The sequence below is a fragment of the Aplidium turbinatum genome, chromosome 17 (assembly GCF_918807975.1).
Source record: "Aplidium turbinatum chromosome 17, kaAplTurb1.1, whole genome shotgun sequence".
NCBI lineage: Eukaryota > Metazoa > Chordata > Ascidiacea > Aplousobranchia > Polyclinidae > Aplidium > Aplidium turbinatum.
The window spans coordinates 19,369,442-19,388,118 of NC_137488.1; the positions used below are offsets into that span (position 1 = coordinate 19,369,442).

General features: G+C 40.5%; 1 protein-coding gene across 1 annotated transcript; it reads right to left on the minus strand.

Moving 5' to 3' along the window:
- Positions 1-1,424: 1,424 nt before the first annotated feature.
- Positions 1,425-18,338, minus strand: LOC145786339 (vacuolar protein sorting-associated protein 11 homolog). The gene is made up of 25 exons (XM_082597980.1): positions 18,198-18,338; positions 16,865-16,991; positions 16,064-16,185; positions 15,482-15,604; positions 15,097-15,194; positions 14,335-14,485; positions 13,768-13,909; positions 13,212-13,296; positions 12,765-12,826; positions 12,366-12,487; positions 11,880-12,071; positions 11,478-11,624; positions 10,675-10,787; positions 9,175-9,253; positions 8,683-8,770; positions 7,505-7,635; positions 6,672-6,755; positions 6,116-6,258; positions 5,681-5,850; positions 5,174-5,259; positions 4,836-4,957; positions 4,265-4,360; positions 3,650-3,743; positions 3,004-3,114; positions 1,425-2,417 (listed from the first exon to the last, which is right to left on the minus strand). Exons 1-25 carry the CDS (start codon positions 18,210-18,212, stop codon positions 2,301-2,303), a joined length of 2,820 nt encoding a protein of 939 aa, XP_082454106.1. The 5' UTR covers positions 18,213-18,338; the 3' UTR covers positions 1,425-2,300.
- Between the last annotated feature and the right edge of the window lie 339 nt (positions 18,339-18,677).

Consider the following 18,677-nt stretch of genomic DNA (forward strand, 5'->3'; position numbering starts at 1 on the left):
AGGTTATACGTTGTTTCTCAGTGCTTTACAAAGACAGTGTCAGTGCAGTCGTACGGAGACGCAGCCGAATAGGCTACAACATTATTCTTATTCTGAATCTATTCCTTTTGCTGAGTGTCAAGAAGAAACAAGATTCAAACAGTTTTTAGTATGACCCGACAGACTAGCCAACCCATTCTGGCATGAACACATTAACCGCTAAGCCATCGAGTCGATGATAATGTTTTTAAAGCTTTGTGAACAAGCACACCGTTATATTAGGTGCAGGCATGACTGCTGTATCAGTTAGCCAGCATACACCACGTTATCTAGCCTTGTTCAAATTCAGATTAAAAAGATTAATATTTTTATTACTTTTTATCTCTCGAGTCTCGTGCAGTCGATTCTTCAAGTTTCGGTTCTTAAGAATCCTCCGCATTGCTTCTTCAACTGGGAAAACTTGTAGCGTAGTTTTTTGGGAACAAATTTGCTTCCAAATTAAAAAGAGCTATGAAAAACTCATTTGACAAAAGTAGGAACATTCCTTAAAAAAGTTACTTTTTAAAATGTTGCCATTGTCGTACGTATGTTTAATTAAGCGATAGACTTTGATTTCCTTTCCTAACAGTTGACTTCGAATGACCTTTCTAATGTTGCCGGAACAACGGAGTTGCGCGTCCGGTAATGTACTGTGCCTATTGCAAACGGACACAGCGACGGCATCTACATATTGTGACGTAAGCGCAACTAAATACTGCACATAAAGGAAACAATGTTTGAGTCGTCTGTGCACGTTGAATCAATGTCAAAATGACTAATGTGTCGGCAGATGTTGTCTCCTCAAATGAGCATTTCAGCCACAATGCTAAGTTGTGATTTTCCTGGGTAGCCCGTAACGTTGACAGGTGGTGTCCAGGGGGTGCTTTTGGACTTGGGATGGTTTTCAGGGCCAAGTAACCACCTCAGATTCTTTGGATATTTTGCGCTTTTCTTAGAAGTGTTTTGATTTGGGTCCTGAGGGTTTTATTGGTTCCAGGTTCAAATTATCGACTTCTCAACGGTCTTTGTGGTTGGCAGGTGAGATCTTTTTGTTTTTCATATCTTTATCCTGCATTGCGGGAAAGCGGACTTGAGCGCTATGCATCGGTGTACGCCTTCCGACGTACACCTGACCCACGCTGCAGCCGACTGCAATGTCTGTTTCCGGTTGTCTACTCTACTTATGACTTAAATTTGGTACTACCCATTACTCGAAATCGATCACTAGGTAGAGGCAGTTATCGTAAAGTTTCTTGCCCAGAGAAACATCAGCAAGTGCGGGTGGCTGGAGTCGAACATGCAGGCTCTCGACTGCGAGCCCGCGCTAACCACTCGGCCACTGCTGCCGATCAACTTAGTCACACAGAGCCTGCGCGACGCAGGCGAATACAGATGGGAAATAAATGATAGATAGATGTTTATTGACTGCTGCGAAAAAAGATGTGAGATAAATCAAAATACAATGTACAGTAAAACTGTTGAAAAGATTGCAATTAAAAAAAGAAAATGATGATAACATCACAGCAGCGGAAGGCTGCGAAGTGACCATTCAAGGTCTTCAAGTCAAGCAGACACCAAATGAAGCTATGTGTGCGAACAACCACACAGCGACAAAGCAGAAATGCACGATTGCGTGAATCAATGCAACGAAATCATACGCGAGTAAGATAATCAACTCTTGTGACAAGTGAATGGCCACAGCATGCCAGAGCAGTAATTACTCGAAATGGGAAGAAACTGTTACTTCACAAAAACACATCGCCAGCAATTTTAGCACAAATGTATGGAATTTGTCTGGAAGCAATTTAGCACAAATCATTATCATAAAGATTATCACTATTTTCTCAAAAGAAATATCTAGGAAATTGTGGAAGTGTTGTTGGTCTAGCTGTCATGAGTGCCACGTAAACTACAACACAGACGACCACAATGCAGAGTGGACTTAGTTACCTTTTACGGCTTTCCCTTTTACGTCGTTTCAATGTCGCTAGCAGTAGAAATAACATGTGGCGTGCAGTGGCCTACAACTCAACAAAAGTTATGTTGTTTCACCATTCTAGCACGTTTACGACGTTGAAAAGATATAAAAACAACGTTTGATGACTGACCAATCAAGATAATTCAACAACTCTCTTCAATAACCCGCCTGTAGACGTTGAATCAATGTAACAATTGATTTGCTATCTGGGAACTTGATTTCAAATCTTTCCACTCAAATATACGATCAAATTATAAAAGATGACGAAATGTCTATGACGACTGTCTACTTTCTGACGCCGTTGTTACGTCTGGTTGGCTTGTTGCATCATCAGAAGTTCTTTCTGAAGAGTGGGATCAATTAGAGAGGGACCAGCTGGGGTTGGCCTGGACGATCGTTCCGCATCGGTGACCAGCGTCAGCTGTGACGTAAAACACGCGTTGTCATAGTGACGCAAGCATTACTCGATCAAGCTTGCAACTTGGAATGATTAACCTAGACATCACATCAGTCGTTTTTTTACATTGACTCAAAGTTTACAGGGTTGATTTGCTGTCTGGGAACCCACAAATACAAGCAAGAGACGAGCATACTCGCTCAGGTTTCATGGTCGATTTCTTGGTAGCGCAACATGGGCCAGAGAAATCTTAAACTCCCTACATGTCAATTGTTTTTCAGTTTAAAAACCATCCGCCAAGAGCGGCCTTTACGTTAAATCAATGTAAAAACGACTGATTTGCTGTCTGGGTGCTTGCACAGGTTTCGAACCACTGAAGCAGACTCGGTCACCGAGCCTGTAAATTATTTCATCAACTCGGTGCCGTCGTTGAATGGAAAGCTGTTGTTAAAATCATCGCTCAAGCGTACACACGAAGATTTAAACCAGCGCTGCTTTATGACGTGTCAATATTTCTTTCTTGTACAGGGCCGAGTGCTTCTCCATTTATCTATCCCGTAGAGATACTTGACATTTGGTGGTTCAAACGCTCCAAATGCCAAACACTCACCTTGTTGAAAACCCCTTTCGAGAAATAATCTGCAATCACTGAGTACCCGTCACGTGACGCTTTCAATTGTGACGTGAATTGGTCGTGGAGGGCTGTGCTGCTTGTTAGCGCCTGTTGGTAGAAGGAAAAGTTATGAATTCTAAAAAATGTGATTACAAGATTATGGTTCGGAGAATGAGGGGTTCCTCTGGCTGGCACATGGCAACAACACATGGCAGTCACAACTCAGATAGAAAATCAGTCGCTTTTTACATTGATTCAACGTCTGCAGATGTTGAATCAATGTAAGAAACGACTGATTTACTGTCTGGGAATGTACCACTGTATGACTATGAATGTGCAGTGTGGACACCCAGAGAGACACAGTAAGCAGCCACAGGTTGACAAAGTTGCCTTGTTCAATAAGGTCATTTGCAAGCGACGGTTTCGGGTCGCTTAAATCGACACAACCTTCAATGCTGTCGCTGTATTTCATTGCAAGAATGCCGCATTTTCCAGTCTCTTTCAAAACGTGACGACTATAAAGAATGATTGCCTGCGTCGTAGCAGTGATCGCAACGAATTCACCTCACTCATATAATAGCTTGGCAGGCATCACCGCTTCGCAAACAAAGATGAATTTTTAAGTGCAAACTCCTTGTCTCACCTGCTCTTGCTCTCGAAGGTCCTCCAGTATCTTCCTGTTCTTGTCGGCGCAAGTCGGGCACTCCTCCTCATTGTCAACGTAGCTCTCAAAGCAACTGAGGAGAAATGAAGATGTCACCACGCAAACGTCACAATGATGTCATTGATGGGTTGAACATCCCACAATGACGTCATCGTCTATTTGAGTAGCAAACACGAAATTAAATGTTCAGCAAACGCTTCGAAAACTAGAAGGGAACCACCAAGTTGTTGGACATGACCTTTGTTCTCTGCATCTTGGGATCTGAACTGTTTACTCAAAGTTGACCAAGCAATTCAAATATTTTGTACCAGAGCATCGTCAGTCATCTGATAACTACTCCAGGACCTAGATCGTTACATTGTCGAGGTGTGGAGGAGGGTGCAGCGATGACTCCTGTCAGGCGCGGCCAACACAGGGTCACCCAAGTAGGAACGGCTGCGGAGGAGATGCCAGACTAAAAACGATCCAAATCCGACGCTATGAATATCTAATAACTGGTAACCATGACAACGATTAAAAGCGTTCATATGAAACGTTTCGCCTTTCATGTAATTGCGCATCCTCAGTGACTAGTTGTGACAAGCAAACACATACTGTTGGTGGTAGGCATGCTGACAGAGGAAGTGTACGGTGGGTAGATCCAGTTCGTGGCTGCACAAGCTGCATTTGGTTTCCTGGAAGATCGTGGCGCTGTGGAGGAACACAGGTCGGTTACCCAATGATGGATCCGACCAAGAACAACGTGGCAAGAAACCCAACTAATACCCCCAAACTAAAAGGGTTAATTTTAAATCCCAATAACATTTTCATTACACGCTTGCCATCATGTATAGTCTATGACTATGAAAGTGCAATATTTGTAAATCAGAAGAAATTAGTGTTTTCGAATGGCAGATAAGTTAAAAACGGAGGTCTCGCATTTCCTAATCTTCAAGAAACGGTAAAAGGTGCATTACATTGGAAAACATCTTTTGTACCAAATACACCTCTTCATGGTACAGAACCACAACCCAACAGAACATTATCTGGCCGAAAACTACTCTTCGACCAGCCAACTTTATGATGTGGGGCGTTGAGTGTAGCAAGAACTGACAGTGGTAGACACAAGTTTCAACCTTCAGTTGGACATGTTCTAACTTTGTAATTCCATCAGAAGAGTGCCTACCTAGTTTTGAGGTCTTCAATGTGTTTTTTCATCTTCTCCGTCTCCTCCTGGTACCGAGCAATGGAAGACTCGTATTTGCTAATTTCCTCCGACTCTTGACGTATCCGACGCAATATGTAGTCCTGTTGTGACGTCACAAGACAATTGGTTGGAAGTGACTCAGCAAGAAAGTTGCTTGGTCATTTACCTCAAGGGGAAAAATTGTCGCCAAATAATAAAAAAGTTAATATAACTGTTGATAAAACTGTTGACAGTCAAAAACCCGGTACTGAAAAATCAGTGGTAGCGAAACGTTAACTGAAAGTAAATTACAAACACAGCACATTATTCCTGCGTACCTTAACGACAGCCAGCGTCACCGATGGATTCCTCGATAGGATTTGAATCACCAGAAGAGGGGGCATGAGATTATGCTTGTCGATATGTAGGAAGCGAAGTTAAGAAAACTAAAACTAGTTTGTCCAAATGTTTGCATTACAAGAGAAGCTCAATAGCTAAATGATGGAAAACAGCTAAATTAGTTGCAAGGTGCCACGAACAGACGGCCTTGAGCAAGAAAAGCTTATTATCTTGAACTCAGCAACCAAATCGCTATTTGTGACCACTGCGTAGCTATAAATTAGTGGAAAAGTTACTTTGTTCAAGCACAAGCAAACGAAATCAAGTAACACTATTACAATTATTATGATAGAAAAGAAAATAATGTTACAAATGTTTTCGGCTACACATATAGCACTTGTCAATCCTTATGCAGCTCTCATTTCCTTTAAAGAAAACAACTCGTTTCATGACTACTAGTGCATCTGAATTACAGCGCCATTCTGTATTGCAACTAGCAAGGATATGAGATAGGACTTGTGTGATGTGTTGACGACAGTCTACGTCACGTTGCTGGGCGAAATACGTCAGAGCCTGTTGCCACAGAGTGACGTCTTTGTCGCCATGGCGACGACAGGCATCCACCACTAGAGAATAAGCCTCGTGGTCCATGTGGTAGCTGAGTATCTGTTGGTACCTAGGGCACAAGTTGAACCGTCAATTCTCGAAATTGAAATACTAAACCTCAAATTGTACTCATGGCCAATGTATTGAGTTCATATCAAAGGCACTCGAAGAAAACTATTCAAGCTTATGTTGAGCTTTGTTATTTAAATTCAAAAACAAATTGTGACACAAACATAACGACTTCTTGTGGTGGTTAATTATCGAACTTGCTATTTGGGCGTGGTACAAAGCTTGGATCGGATAATTCAGCATGCTGACTTAAAATTGTCACTCACAAGCCAGCAACCTCGTACAAGTAGAGTATCCCCTCTCTGAAATCCGTCATCTGACAGAGGACTAGAGCTTGATCGGTGTCAAATTTCATGGCAGAGTAGGTCTTCAGCAGCTCTAATGTGGATTCTTCGAGAGAGGCTTTCGTCTGGATGAAGATACCAATGTTAGCAAGGAGTGGTGGGACGCCAGTTTTTATTTAAAGCAGCAGAAACTGATCGGTCTAATTGCTTAACATCCAAATGCACCACGCGTCATTAGTCTTGAACGCTTGCTGCAAGAAACTACCTTTGAAGCACATAAAAATATTCTGAAAGCTTTTAAACACAACAACACTCCATGAGTGAAAGAAAATTGTCGTGCGTTATCTAACAACACCGATAGAAGACGTAGCAAAAATTGACAGCGATAGACACGTGTTTCGCCCATGAGGCTGTACTCATCTGTATCGCATCACTAATTCATGCCACAGAGCACTCAAGCGAGTACTCAGCCTTGTGGTGACGCCAGGTAGATCACTCCTTCTACACACTGATAAAGGATCATACCGGACGATTATACCTTCTTATCGTCGGTCTGGTTCAACTTGTGCAAGTAAACTTCCAGCAGGGTGTTGTACACGACTTCAGACGACTTGTCCTGAACCTGAAATTGAAGCAGAATCGTAATAAACACAAGTCAGGAACAGGCGGAATGGCCCGTTTCGGTGAGTCCGATTCGGTGAGTCTGATTCGGTGAGTCCGATTCGGTGAGTCCGATCCCTTAACAGGGGATTTTTTCAATTTTTTTTTTAAATTATCGGGTACCGTAGCCTAATTATCATTGCCGTTTTAGGGTTAGGGGTTTGGGGTTAGGGGTTAGAGGTTAGGAACTCACCGAATCGGACTCACCGAATAGTAGCAGACCCAGGAACAGGATGCAAGTGTTGCTACTAATATTATTTCAAATTGTTTCATGTATGGTCCGACCTTGAAAACGACCCAAAATCGTTTCTTCGAACAATGCTGGTTTAGCAAGATTTGATGATATTGATTAAAAAAGAGAAACAACGTTTTGAAAGCAACATTTGATCAGATTTATAGAGGATAGCGGAAATCCATGTTAGTCAAGTTCTGGTCAGCGAGATCTGACCGAATCTGTTGAGGGGATGATCGTTCTAATTACACAATGTACTCCACCACTCAAGCAACTATCCATGCATATTTGAAACCATTTAAGGTTTTGCTACCCTTCCTCTCCAATGGCGTAATGGTATACCGCTGATAATAGCTGGTGCTATTGTTTAGTCACAAGACGCACCAATGACAAAAACATTTCAACTACTCACATCAAAAAAGAACACTACACATTAAATAAAATGAACCCCGAGTAGAAAAGAAATTCGTCAAGCAAACCTTGATCAGGTGTTCAAGGAAGTCCACCAACATAGCAGAACTGTTGACGAAGATGTGTATGAACTCTTCACCACTAGGTGGCTTCTTGTCCCCTCTCCCCACAGCGAGGCCATCATCGGCCGGTTTGTAGTCTGTCAACAGGTCACACAGATCATCATGCAAAGTACTAGTAGTCCTCGCTTATTAAGCCCACTGATAATAGGCCAGCCCGCTTATTAAGTCAAATTAGGTTCCGTCCGGTATTACTGGATGTATAGAAGTGGCAGAGAATCGTCCACTGCTTAATAGGCCAACTCGCTTAATAAGCCCAAAATTGTCAGGTCCCCATGTGGGCTTAATAAGCGGGGACTACTGTATTAGAAAGGCCCAGACAAGACGATCCCGATATTCAATCAATGAACACCAAGTTTTGTGAACAGAATTGAGATCATGCGACATTGGTTCAACTTCCAGCTTTGCAGCGCAAGCAAGAACAGTTCTACATTGAGAATTGAGATGCACGAATACCTTACACACAAAGGTGCATGTCTCAAAGGTGACGCGGCCAATCTCGATAGAGTCTAAGTTAGTGCTTCAATCTCTCTGCAAGTATGAGAAACTTCCAGAATTAAATTTACAAAAAGAATTTCTCAAAAAAGCATAAATCCTTGACTTGGACCATAGCGATCTATATATACAGGCGTTGACAACGTGCAAACTGGAGGCCTAACTGAAGGCCGATTTAATTTTGATCTCCAAGCTAAATATATTTTACATCCCTTTGAAATAATAGTTTTGAGAATTCAAATCACGGCAAAACTCTTAAAATTACGTTAAAAAATGACAATACGTTTCCAATTACCGGTGTTGCCAGACACTTTTTGGATTTCCAGTACAGGCGGCAAAATCTAGTCGGTTATTTGAATGGTAACAATAGCACTAAAGTAACTCAAAATCACACAAAATATTGACAAAGACTATATTTATCAACTAATATTCAAACTATTAACTTATTCTAGCGATTTTGGCTACTAGCAGATGATCGGCCTTCAGTCAAATTTTAAGCTGCACGTTGTCATGGCCTGTACACTTGTACAGTATAAAGGTCGCCATGGCTTGGACACAGGTGGGCGTTTCTATACGAAACTTTCAACGAGACAAGCAATGAATCAACAAGCTGGTTGTATAACTGGCAACACCTGTGCAGAGACTCTTCAACAAATCGGTTGTTTCTACAGGCATGTTGTTGACTAGAACCTTCCCGTATTCCATCAAGCTTTTCTTAACCTGCACACAACAAAATGTTGGGACAGCGGGGATAAAAAAAAACAGTTCTAAATTGCTGGGTTCATGAAATTGAATGACTATATCATCAGTATCCTTCAAAGTTCAACGTTTAGACGCACCCTGAAATTGAGGTGCAACACTTTAAAAACTGAGTGAATGGGTTCGACTCCTTGTAGTGACGATTGGCGCTTCTTATAAGGTAAAGCTTGTATGAGTTGCACACAACTTTAGCACCGACATGAAACAATCACTTATCCCATGGCAGTGCAATCGCTGTAACAAGCAGGTGATTTGTGTGTCCATACATTAAAACCTTTGCATTGTGAAATTAGTGGTGTGGCAAGTTTTCTGAGCATGTTTGTTGGGAGATTTAAACCTTCTTACCCCCCCTTTAAGCCGCTCACCTCTTTAAACGGCAACTTCCTGATGTAGTCAAGCGCCTTGCCGTACTCGCATGTGTCTTCCAATTGAATCTTCAAGTACCTGGGAAAGTGTTTGTGAAAAGACTACGTTCGATGACGTTAGAATTGTGTCGAACGTTGTTGCAGTTACGAATGATGGGTCAATGTCAACAAACGTTTAAATGACTCACCAAATGTTCACCAAAAAATAATGACTCAACAAATGTTCACCGGGTGTTTAAGTTAAAACATTATCAGTTCTTTTGATGTAATATAAAGTAAGCTGAACTGTCGAACAAGATATTATGTAGGTGATCAAGAAACACGTGCAAGCTGATACTTACAAAATCTTGGCATACAGTAGTAGTCGTGCGCGGACATTTTGCCGAAAAACATTTTGCCGAAACCCATTTTGCCGAAAGACATTTTGCCGAAAGGACATTATGCCGAAGGACATTTTGCCGAATGGACAAATTGCTTAAAGGACTAATTGCCGAACGGACTAATTGCCGAAAGGACTAATTGCCGAATGGACAAATTGCCGAAACAATTTGGAAAAAAATTACTTTGAAGTGACACAAAGTCTCGTTACTATGCAAGCAGTGCTTTTGAAATAGAATCACTTTGCTACTGTTTGTTTGGCTAAAAATTACTTTGAAGCAACACCAAGTCTCGTTACTATGCAAGCAGTGCCTTTGAACTGGTAATTATTTTGAAGTGACACCAAGTCGCAAGTCTCATGGCTATGCAAGCAATGCCTTTGAACTGATAATTATTTTGAAGTGACACCAAGTCTCGTTAACATGCAAGCAGTGGCTTTGAAATACTGTAGTAATTACTTTGCTACTGTTGTTTGCCTAAAAATTGCTTTATATACAGTATCCACAGTTTTTGGAAATCAGTATTAGTTTGAAGTGACACCAAGTCTCATCTATAAGTATAGGCTATGCAGTCTCCACAGGTTTTGGAGATCAGTATTAGACGTTCGCTTATTCATATAACACTTCTGTCGGATACTTACGCGCTGTCGCACATAATTTGTGAGTGAAATCTGTTTGTGAATGACATTTATGTGTTATTAGGTTATGATAATACATAAAATGCATTTGTATAATTTCGGCAATTTGTCCATTCGGCATTTAGTCCTTTCGGCAATTAGTCCTTTCGGCAAAATGAGTTTCGGCAAAATGTCCATTCGGCAAAATGTCCATTCGGCAAAATGTCTTTCGGCAAAATGGGTTTAGGCAAAACGTCTTTCGGCAAAATGTCTTTCGGCAAAATGTCCGGGTACCGTAGTAGTTACCTTTTGCACACCAGAACAATGTAAAACGCTTTAAATTTCAATCATTAAGAGTCTAGTGGGGATTGTTGTTTGATAAGGGGCGTGTGGTTACGTTAGCTGGTCTTATAAGTCGTTGTCTTCAAGCCTCTCGCTCACAAGTGCCACAGCAGGGGAAGCTTCACAACGATAACAACACTAAACAATGGTTACAAACATCATACCATTTATGCTTGCTATGCTTTTCAGCGAGTTGCAGGGCGTGCTTGCAGTAGCCGGCTTGCCTGCACACCCTGATGGCCGTCTCCACGTCAAAATGGAGCTCTTGGCTTGGCGTCTGCAAGGAAGTGCAGCTTATTATGGGGAAAGAATAACCAAGTGCACACCTGGTCAAACATATATCTCAAATCGCCGCCACAGCCCAAGGGTGCTAAAAGGCAGAGCCCCTCAGCCCTTGGAGTGGTGAAGAAGAAAAGGTTCACACAAAGAAAAAGAAGCCAAGTTGATGCAAGGTTGCGCTTACATCAAACAACGTTGTTTCAGCGATTGGAAAGGGCAGACTTGAGCTTGGCATAGCAGATAAAACTCGTCTTTTCACTTCGGTTCACCATTCACAACGCAACCTCAGACGGTAAACCAGTCTCAGTCTACATTGATTCAACGTCAGCAGAGCCAATGTCAAAATAGGAATGAATTACTGACTGGGTTGGCATTGGCTCATACTAGTAGTGGATACTTATCAGCCTACTGTTACTATGCCGATAGCACCCAACTAACTCTTCAGGACGACGTGTTAACGCCCCTGCATTGTTTCAATGCGTCTCGTCGTCTTCACCTCTTAGGCTCTACGCTTTTCAAGCCGGCAATACAAAATAATTACCAGCTCTTGATGTAGATTGAATTATTGATTTTATGATGTAACTTCATCTAGTAAAAAAAAACTGGCCGTGACTGATATAATTCACGAATGAGCCGCTTCATACAGCAAAACATGAAAGGATTGGGGATGTCTGGAAGGGGAACTTACCATTATAAACTTGTTCAGGTTGTCAACGTCTTTGAGCTTGGTGAAGCAGTTGAGGAGGAGGGTGGTGTGGTCCTCATTGGCCAGTCCTCGCTCGTGCAGGGCTTGTAGGTACGTGGTGAGATTGTGGATACGCTGGGCGTCCAAGAACTGAAGGAATCGGTTGGTAAAGAAATCACCAGAAACACAAATGAAACCGTCTTTACAACTATAGCTAGTTAGAATTGCTGGTACACTGTACAACAAGGTGTAGAGTGTAGATGGTATAAAGATGATTGCATGATATACTCCACCCAAGTTCCGACATGCATACCCCGGGATATCACACACGGTGCGTGGTACGATGATTGAGCAAGTCGGCGCCAAGCATAGTTTATATCAAGCGAACATTGAGCAACTGTTCACCTTCCGAATGATGTAGGAAGGCTCCAGGTACCCGATGGTTTTGATGTACTGCAAGATAGCTGTGTCGTAATCCGCTTTGGCGTAGAGGTGGTCGCCATATTGGATGTAAATTTCTACCATGCCTTCAGAGCCAAGGTTCTGACTCTTAGCTAGGTTCACAGCTAGGGAGTACAAGTTCTTTTTGAAGAGGAGCTAAAGAAATAAAAGACTTAATGTAAAGCCATAATTGAGTAGCATGCCTGAAGATGGACAATTGGACATGAAGATTGCCTTCCTTGCCTTTCTTTCCGCCTAATGTAACTCTTCAACAGCCGGGCTTATGCCAACACACGACAGGAAAAACATGCTTTGGTGAACTGGGCCTAGTGTTAATGAAAAAATGTGACCATGAGCTGTACATTGCACAGTTACAGTCAGATTTCTTCCACGCCATCCAAGTGACCTTACAAACATTTTACAAACGAAACATCAATCAACTCAACTCACTTCAAGCTTTTCCCTGATATCAATCTCTTGCAGGAACACGAGGTTGTTGTTGGCTGTCAGAACGAACACGGAACCCCATTCATACAGCACCTCTTGCACGCCAGGTAGCGGAGAGGAGTAAACTGGAAGAAGCAGAAACCAATAAATGAAGATGATAGAGCTGGGTCCTTAGTCATAACCAGATAACACCCTGTAGGCACTAAGGAAAGGTAGCTGCTAATTGCTAATGCAAATTGAACCTAAGTCTCGGAGTCAAGCATATTACTGTTATTGTTTCTTGCAACTCACGCTGTCGGCATTTAATGACAATAATTCACTAAACAGTTCAAGTATTAACAAAAGATATTATCAAAATGTTTTTACAAAATACAACCAAACTTCGGGTTTCAAACCACCAACCTATCAGCTTCTGCTTTATATCGTACAGAGTGACCATGTTCTTATCTGGCATTTGTGTAGTGCTGCAAAATAGACATCATTACAGTTGTAAAATAAAACTAACAAATCCTTCATTAGGCAATGTGGGCACAGATTGAGAAAAAATCATTGTAAATAAAATAAAAGAATATTAACAATCATGGTAAGGTATTGAACCTGGGAAGTATGGTTTTCAAAACATAGTGCTCATCAACTCACTCGCCCTCACCTTGCCAAACTATAAATTAAACTACTGTTGGACCTCGCTGTTGGTGGTGCATGTCAGTCACCGACAAATATCACTGATTTCCACAAAAAATAAAAAAAGCAAGTTTTGATTGTGATTTTTAGTGCGGTTATGTTATGCTGCTCTACAGCGATGCTAGCATTACAGTGCTGTACATGTATTGTATGTGGTATGTAAGTTACCTTGTGGAAGGAATGTTTCCCTTCCCTTTATCTTTGTATACCAGAATGAGATAACCGTTGAACCAGTGAGCTTGGATCTTCTCTCCTACAAATGAAACAATTGAGCGACAAGAACTGAAGCCAACTGTACATGGAACGGCAATACGTCAAGCATGTACCAACGTGAGACGGACGGAAACGGCAACAACGGGCTGCAGGTTCAGAGGCCTGTTGTTTCATTTAATAACTCGATTGTTGGGCCTTTAAGACAAAATATTGTTGTTTTAATGCAAGTGAAATCGAGAGCTCTCTCTCATGGCCAAAACCCGCTAAATGAGCCGAAAACACCTCTGCGGGTAAGCAGCCACCTCACCAGTGGCGTTGAACCTACTCAGCTTCTGACTACGTTCGACAAGTCAACATACGTTGACGAAAAGTAGTTTTCCTTCTTAAACGATAAAAACAAACTCGAGCTCCCGGGGGAATGAAAGTTGTCACTTTTTCAATGTCACTTGGCATCAAAACCATCAATTTTGCCAGTTGGATTGCTGATCATCATGCAGCCAACACTTGATACCTTCAAAGATGAAACATGTTCCTCTTGAGTCGGGGTTGTAGAAGTAAACTGCGTCAGTGGCGGTGACCATCAACTGGTCATCAAGCACAGCATCAGTCATCGCACTGCAATCTGGTTGGCAGCCTCGCTTGTCTAAGGTTTCCTGGGGGAAGAAAGTCCGTTCAAAAACTCTAAACCCTTCATCTCATCAGAAATATTCAGACAGAAACAATACACAATGCATGAATACCACAGTCATTTACACGAGATTCGTGGATGAACAGATTAACTTGAACTCAAATTAGGTGGCTGTGGATTAGAGCAAGGATGGCGAGATCAAAGTCAAATAGTTTGATATAATTTACTACTTCAATGCAATGGGCACGTCTCTGACGTCACACACTAGGACAAACGACAACTTTTTCCAATAAAAGGGTAAAGGTTGCGAATAGATTCATCACAGCAACGTAAAGTTGGGCAGGAGTAAATCGGTTGCGAAACTTGTTAAACAAGGCGCATTCGTGCTGTATTCAGTTATCATACAACTAGTACGGCAACAAACAATTAAACATGCAAACACAAACTCACTTTTTTCGGTGTTTTGTCGGCCAAATTGAAGGACATAACTTCATTGCAAGTTGTTGCAAAAATGTAGGAAGACTTAGACTTAGAATGAAAACTGAGGCCAGTGACCGGGCCATCAGAACCACAGCGCAAGTGAATGACTTTGTTGGACGACCTGAAGTTGACAAGAATGTGAGATCGAATACAGGAAGGCTGCTTGAATAGAAATCACAACTTGATGAAATTAGATCAGACAACGCAAAGTCGATATGATATATCTTATAACGGATGCACGACTGAAACTCCAGTGCGATACTGAAATCACGAAGATGAAAAGGTTGGTTCAGCGCAACACATCAAAGCCATTTGTATGATGTCACAAAGGCACACAGTTGCAGCAATGCAGTTAACGAAAATAAGCAATAATCTGCCTTGAACTAAAAAGTAATTTGTAAGAAGATTTTACAAAGTTTTAAACCCAACGCAACAATTTGTAAGTGGTAAGATAATTATCAAAAAGATATATATCATACTTAAAACACAACAGAGATTTCTATCTTTGACTTACTTTATAAATTACTATGGTAGTAACATTTGGTGCAGCTGCACTTGCCCTTAGAAGCTGAGACTGGCAAGCGTATTATTTAAGATGTTGCTAAATTTTGTCAAGATTCTAAGTTTTGTTAAGTAAATGTTACTCTTTGTTTTGAAATACTATACTACTACATACCCAAGTTGATCAACATTAGCCACAAATAAAATGTAGAATTGTAGACAGGCTCTCACCTATTCTTTGCAACATCTCCCTTGTAAACTGCTATGGATCCTTGAGCAAAACCAACAGCCATAAAAGTTAGACTTTCATGAATTGAGAACACAGTGACCTGGATTATGAATCAACATTTACAGGAACAACAAATTAATTTACTTAACAAACACAAAAAATGTATTTTATATTTGAAATCTATAAGTTATTAAGTTAGCCTAAAAGTCTACAGAATATATTAAATGTGGTACTGTACTTAATGCAAGCATAAACTTGTATGAAACAATTTTGTAATTGCAAAGCACATAATCCATTGAAAGCAACAACACAATAGAAATCTCTCACACCACATGAATAAATTGTCTGTTTGCTGCTCATGGTTGTAATAAAATAAAAGGACTTTACTTCACTGGGATTGTTGTCCGCAGGTATGCATGATTGAACACGACTGCAGAATGGGTTTCCAGTCTTGTCCTTCTTGTCCATGTTCCACACTTTAATAAGTGGATTTATGCCAGCTTCATCAATCTAATTGAGACAACATTTTACATTTATAATCATTGCCTAAAGCTATTTCAATAGGCAGTTATTTTAAAACTGCAGCCCGGTGGTTCTTAACCTTTTCAATTCAAGAAACGATTGCTAAATTTGCCGCTATGTGAGCCTCTTGGGCCGAGCATCTGTCCTTTTACCAACCCCTATTCACAATGTTCCCGGACTAAGCTGGAAGGCTACTCGAGAGCAGCCAGTCTTTGGTTTCATCACCCAAGATACGCAGACCTTCCACTCGATTAAGTGGCTGTTGTTATTGTCTGCAGTGGGCATTTCATGCTTGACAAGTTTTTTTAAAGGAACATTTTTATCAACCATAACATTGAAGAAGCATATAAGAAAATCACTAATTTCTACAGTAGGGGTTCTTGCAAAACACAGAGTTTTCTTCAATCAAATTAAAATAGTAAAACATTCATTGCATTTTGAACTCACTCCAACAGCAGCAAGAATGTTGTGTTGTTTCAGCTGGTAGACATGTGTCACTGTTAGTTCAAATGCACGAAATGAGGAAACTTGAAAGCTATGATTGACCAGATGAATATAACCTTGGCTATGTGAGAAATGTTAAAGAAATGTCACATAAGCTCACCAGTGACCACATATGACAATAGATTTCATAGCAGATATTAATTTGCATTCAACTTTCACATGTTAAAATATAATAAATATCTTATTATTTACAATAAGCACCAGCACCTGTGGCTCAGTGGTTATCGCCTTCGGCTCTGGTGCTGGTAGCCCTGGGTTCGATTCCAGGTTGAGTCATACCAAAGACTTTAAAAAGGGTACCGATTGTGTTCATTCTTGCATAACGCAGTGAAGATAAGTCGGGTAATAATCTGGTGACATATCACCCTCTTCCAATCGGGTCTGCTACTATTCGGTGAGTCCGATTCAGTGAGTTCCTAACCTCTAACTCTAAAACGGCAATAATAATTAGGCTACGATACCCAATAATTTAAAAAAAAAAATGAAAAAATCACCGAATAGGGATCGAACTCACCAAATCAGACTCACCAAATCGGACTCACCAAAACAGGCCATTCCGCTTCCAATCTGCCTTGAGCCAGCATGGAAGCAGTACGGCTCATAAAATCACATGGAACCCTGTCAAGTAACCCATGTTGATGTGCAATCTGCTGCAAGCGGAGATAGCGAATGATTATTATTTACAATATAAGTAAAAAAAACAATCTAGAAATTTAACAAGTAAAAACACTCTTCAAAGGATATCTCCAAACAAGAGGAATCCTCTCCCACATGTGGAGCAGGTGAAGTTGTTCTCCTTTACTGACTCCCATGTTCTTCCAGAGCCGCTCCCTTCAGCAGTTTGCTTCGAGAAAAAGTTGAATCTTCGCCACTGGAAAAAATGGTTTTAAAAGCTTTTCAAAAAAGTGAAGATTTACAAAAAGTTTAATTTACCTTCTTACATTCTTGTCCAAATTTTTAAATTTACAATGCAGTTAAAAGTATTACACTATACAGTATACATAACCAATTAACCATTAACCAAAATAATAGCAGCATTCAGCAATTTTGGTAGGGGACATTTTTAATTATCAAATAAAACCTAACAACCACACGGCATTTAACATAATAACATGAATTGAAAATAAACTAAAAATTACAAACGTTTTCAGCCAAACTCATGTTATATAGTCCTTTTCAAGTAACCAACTGACTGATGTTCTTCATAAATTGAAATTACAGAACTGATTTTCATATACAAAAATCAAAAAAGAAACAGATAAGAATGAAACAGCAAGGCAGAGGAGAGATAAAATCACATGACGGTTAATTTCCTAGAGAAAACACAAATCAATGATGCAAAATTATGTGAAGACATTTAGCACATAGGAGGCACCTGCGGCAATCAGCTGTTTTTTTTTCTAGGCAATTAAGGAGTATGGCCGAAAAAATTTGGTAATTTTGTTCATGTTATTATATTAGATGCCATTACCATGTGATTGTTAGGTTTTATTTGTAAGACAAAAGACCTACTTTTACATTTACTTTATGTAAAATAAATATACTTGATCACAAAAAAGTCAATTCAAATTTACACTGGATACTAGCCACAAAGAGTAAAACAAATTATTTGCATTCAATTCCATTCATCACAGCAGTCCAACATAAAGAAATGTCAATCTCAAAATAGTTTTAAAAATAAACAAGTTACACAGCCTAAAATGTAACTGCTTCAGCTACCTTTCACTGGAGACTGCTTTTAAGATCTTGCTATAACCTAGCATAATCCAGAATAGAACATGAAAAAGCAATAAGTTTAACACAAATGTTATGACAAAATATTGTTGACTGCGTGGCCGAGTGGTGAGAACATCTGCATGACGTTCAAAAGAATGTGCTGGATGAGCATAAGGCTGTGTCTCAGCAAAGACACTTATGACACGTCAAAATAAGGGAGCAGCTGACTTAAAGACTAGATGTCCCTTTGCTGTTTCCTGTTGTAATATATCACATCTGTGATCGCAGTGTATGATACTGTATGTTATCGCAATGGACTCAAATAAAATTAACATTATCAAAGAAATGTTTTGCAACCAACCTGAATAAATGCCATACTTGATTCTTTATTTTCTCAATGTTTTTCTACTTGTTCACGAAAAAAAGAGGTTTTATGTAGATTGACTTAAAGATATCTTGGAACCGCTGCCATACAATTTAAGCTTAGTTAGGTTAATAACAAGAAAGTTTTACGACAGCCTAAGCCTATGTTGATGCAAAACAGACAGTGTGAAGCTGGTGGTTACCCTATAACTGAGCAATGTTTCTTTTCTTGTAATCATTCGATTAGCTGACTAAGCTGTACATCTGTGTTAACAATTATATCTAGATTACAAGTAGCTTTATATCAGTGAAGTGATGTCTTAAAGCAAGCTGCCCAAGTACAGTCAGTTGGCCCATGGCCCAGGCTTGGCCAAGCTCAAGCTGTGAAGCTGGCCTGCAAGGGCCGCTGCAAGCAAGACAAGTTGATAGCGGAGCTGCGGAATAGCGGACTGCGGAATGCGGAAGCGGAATAGCTGAT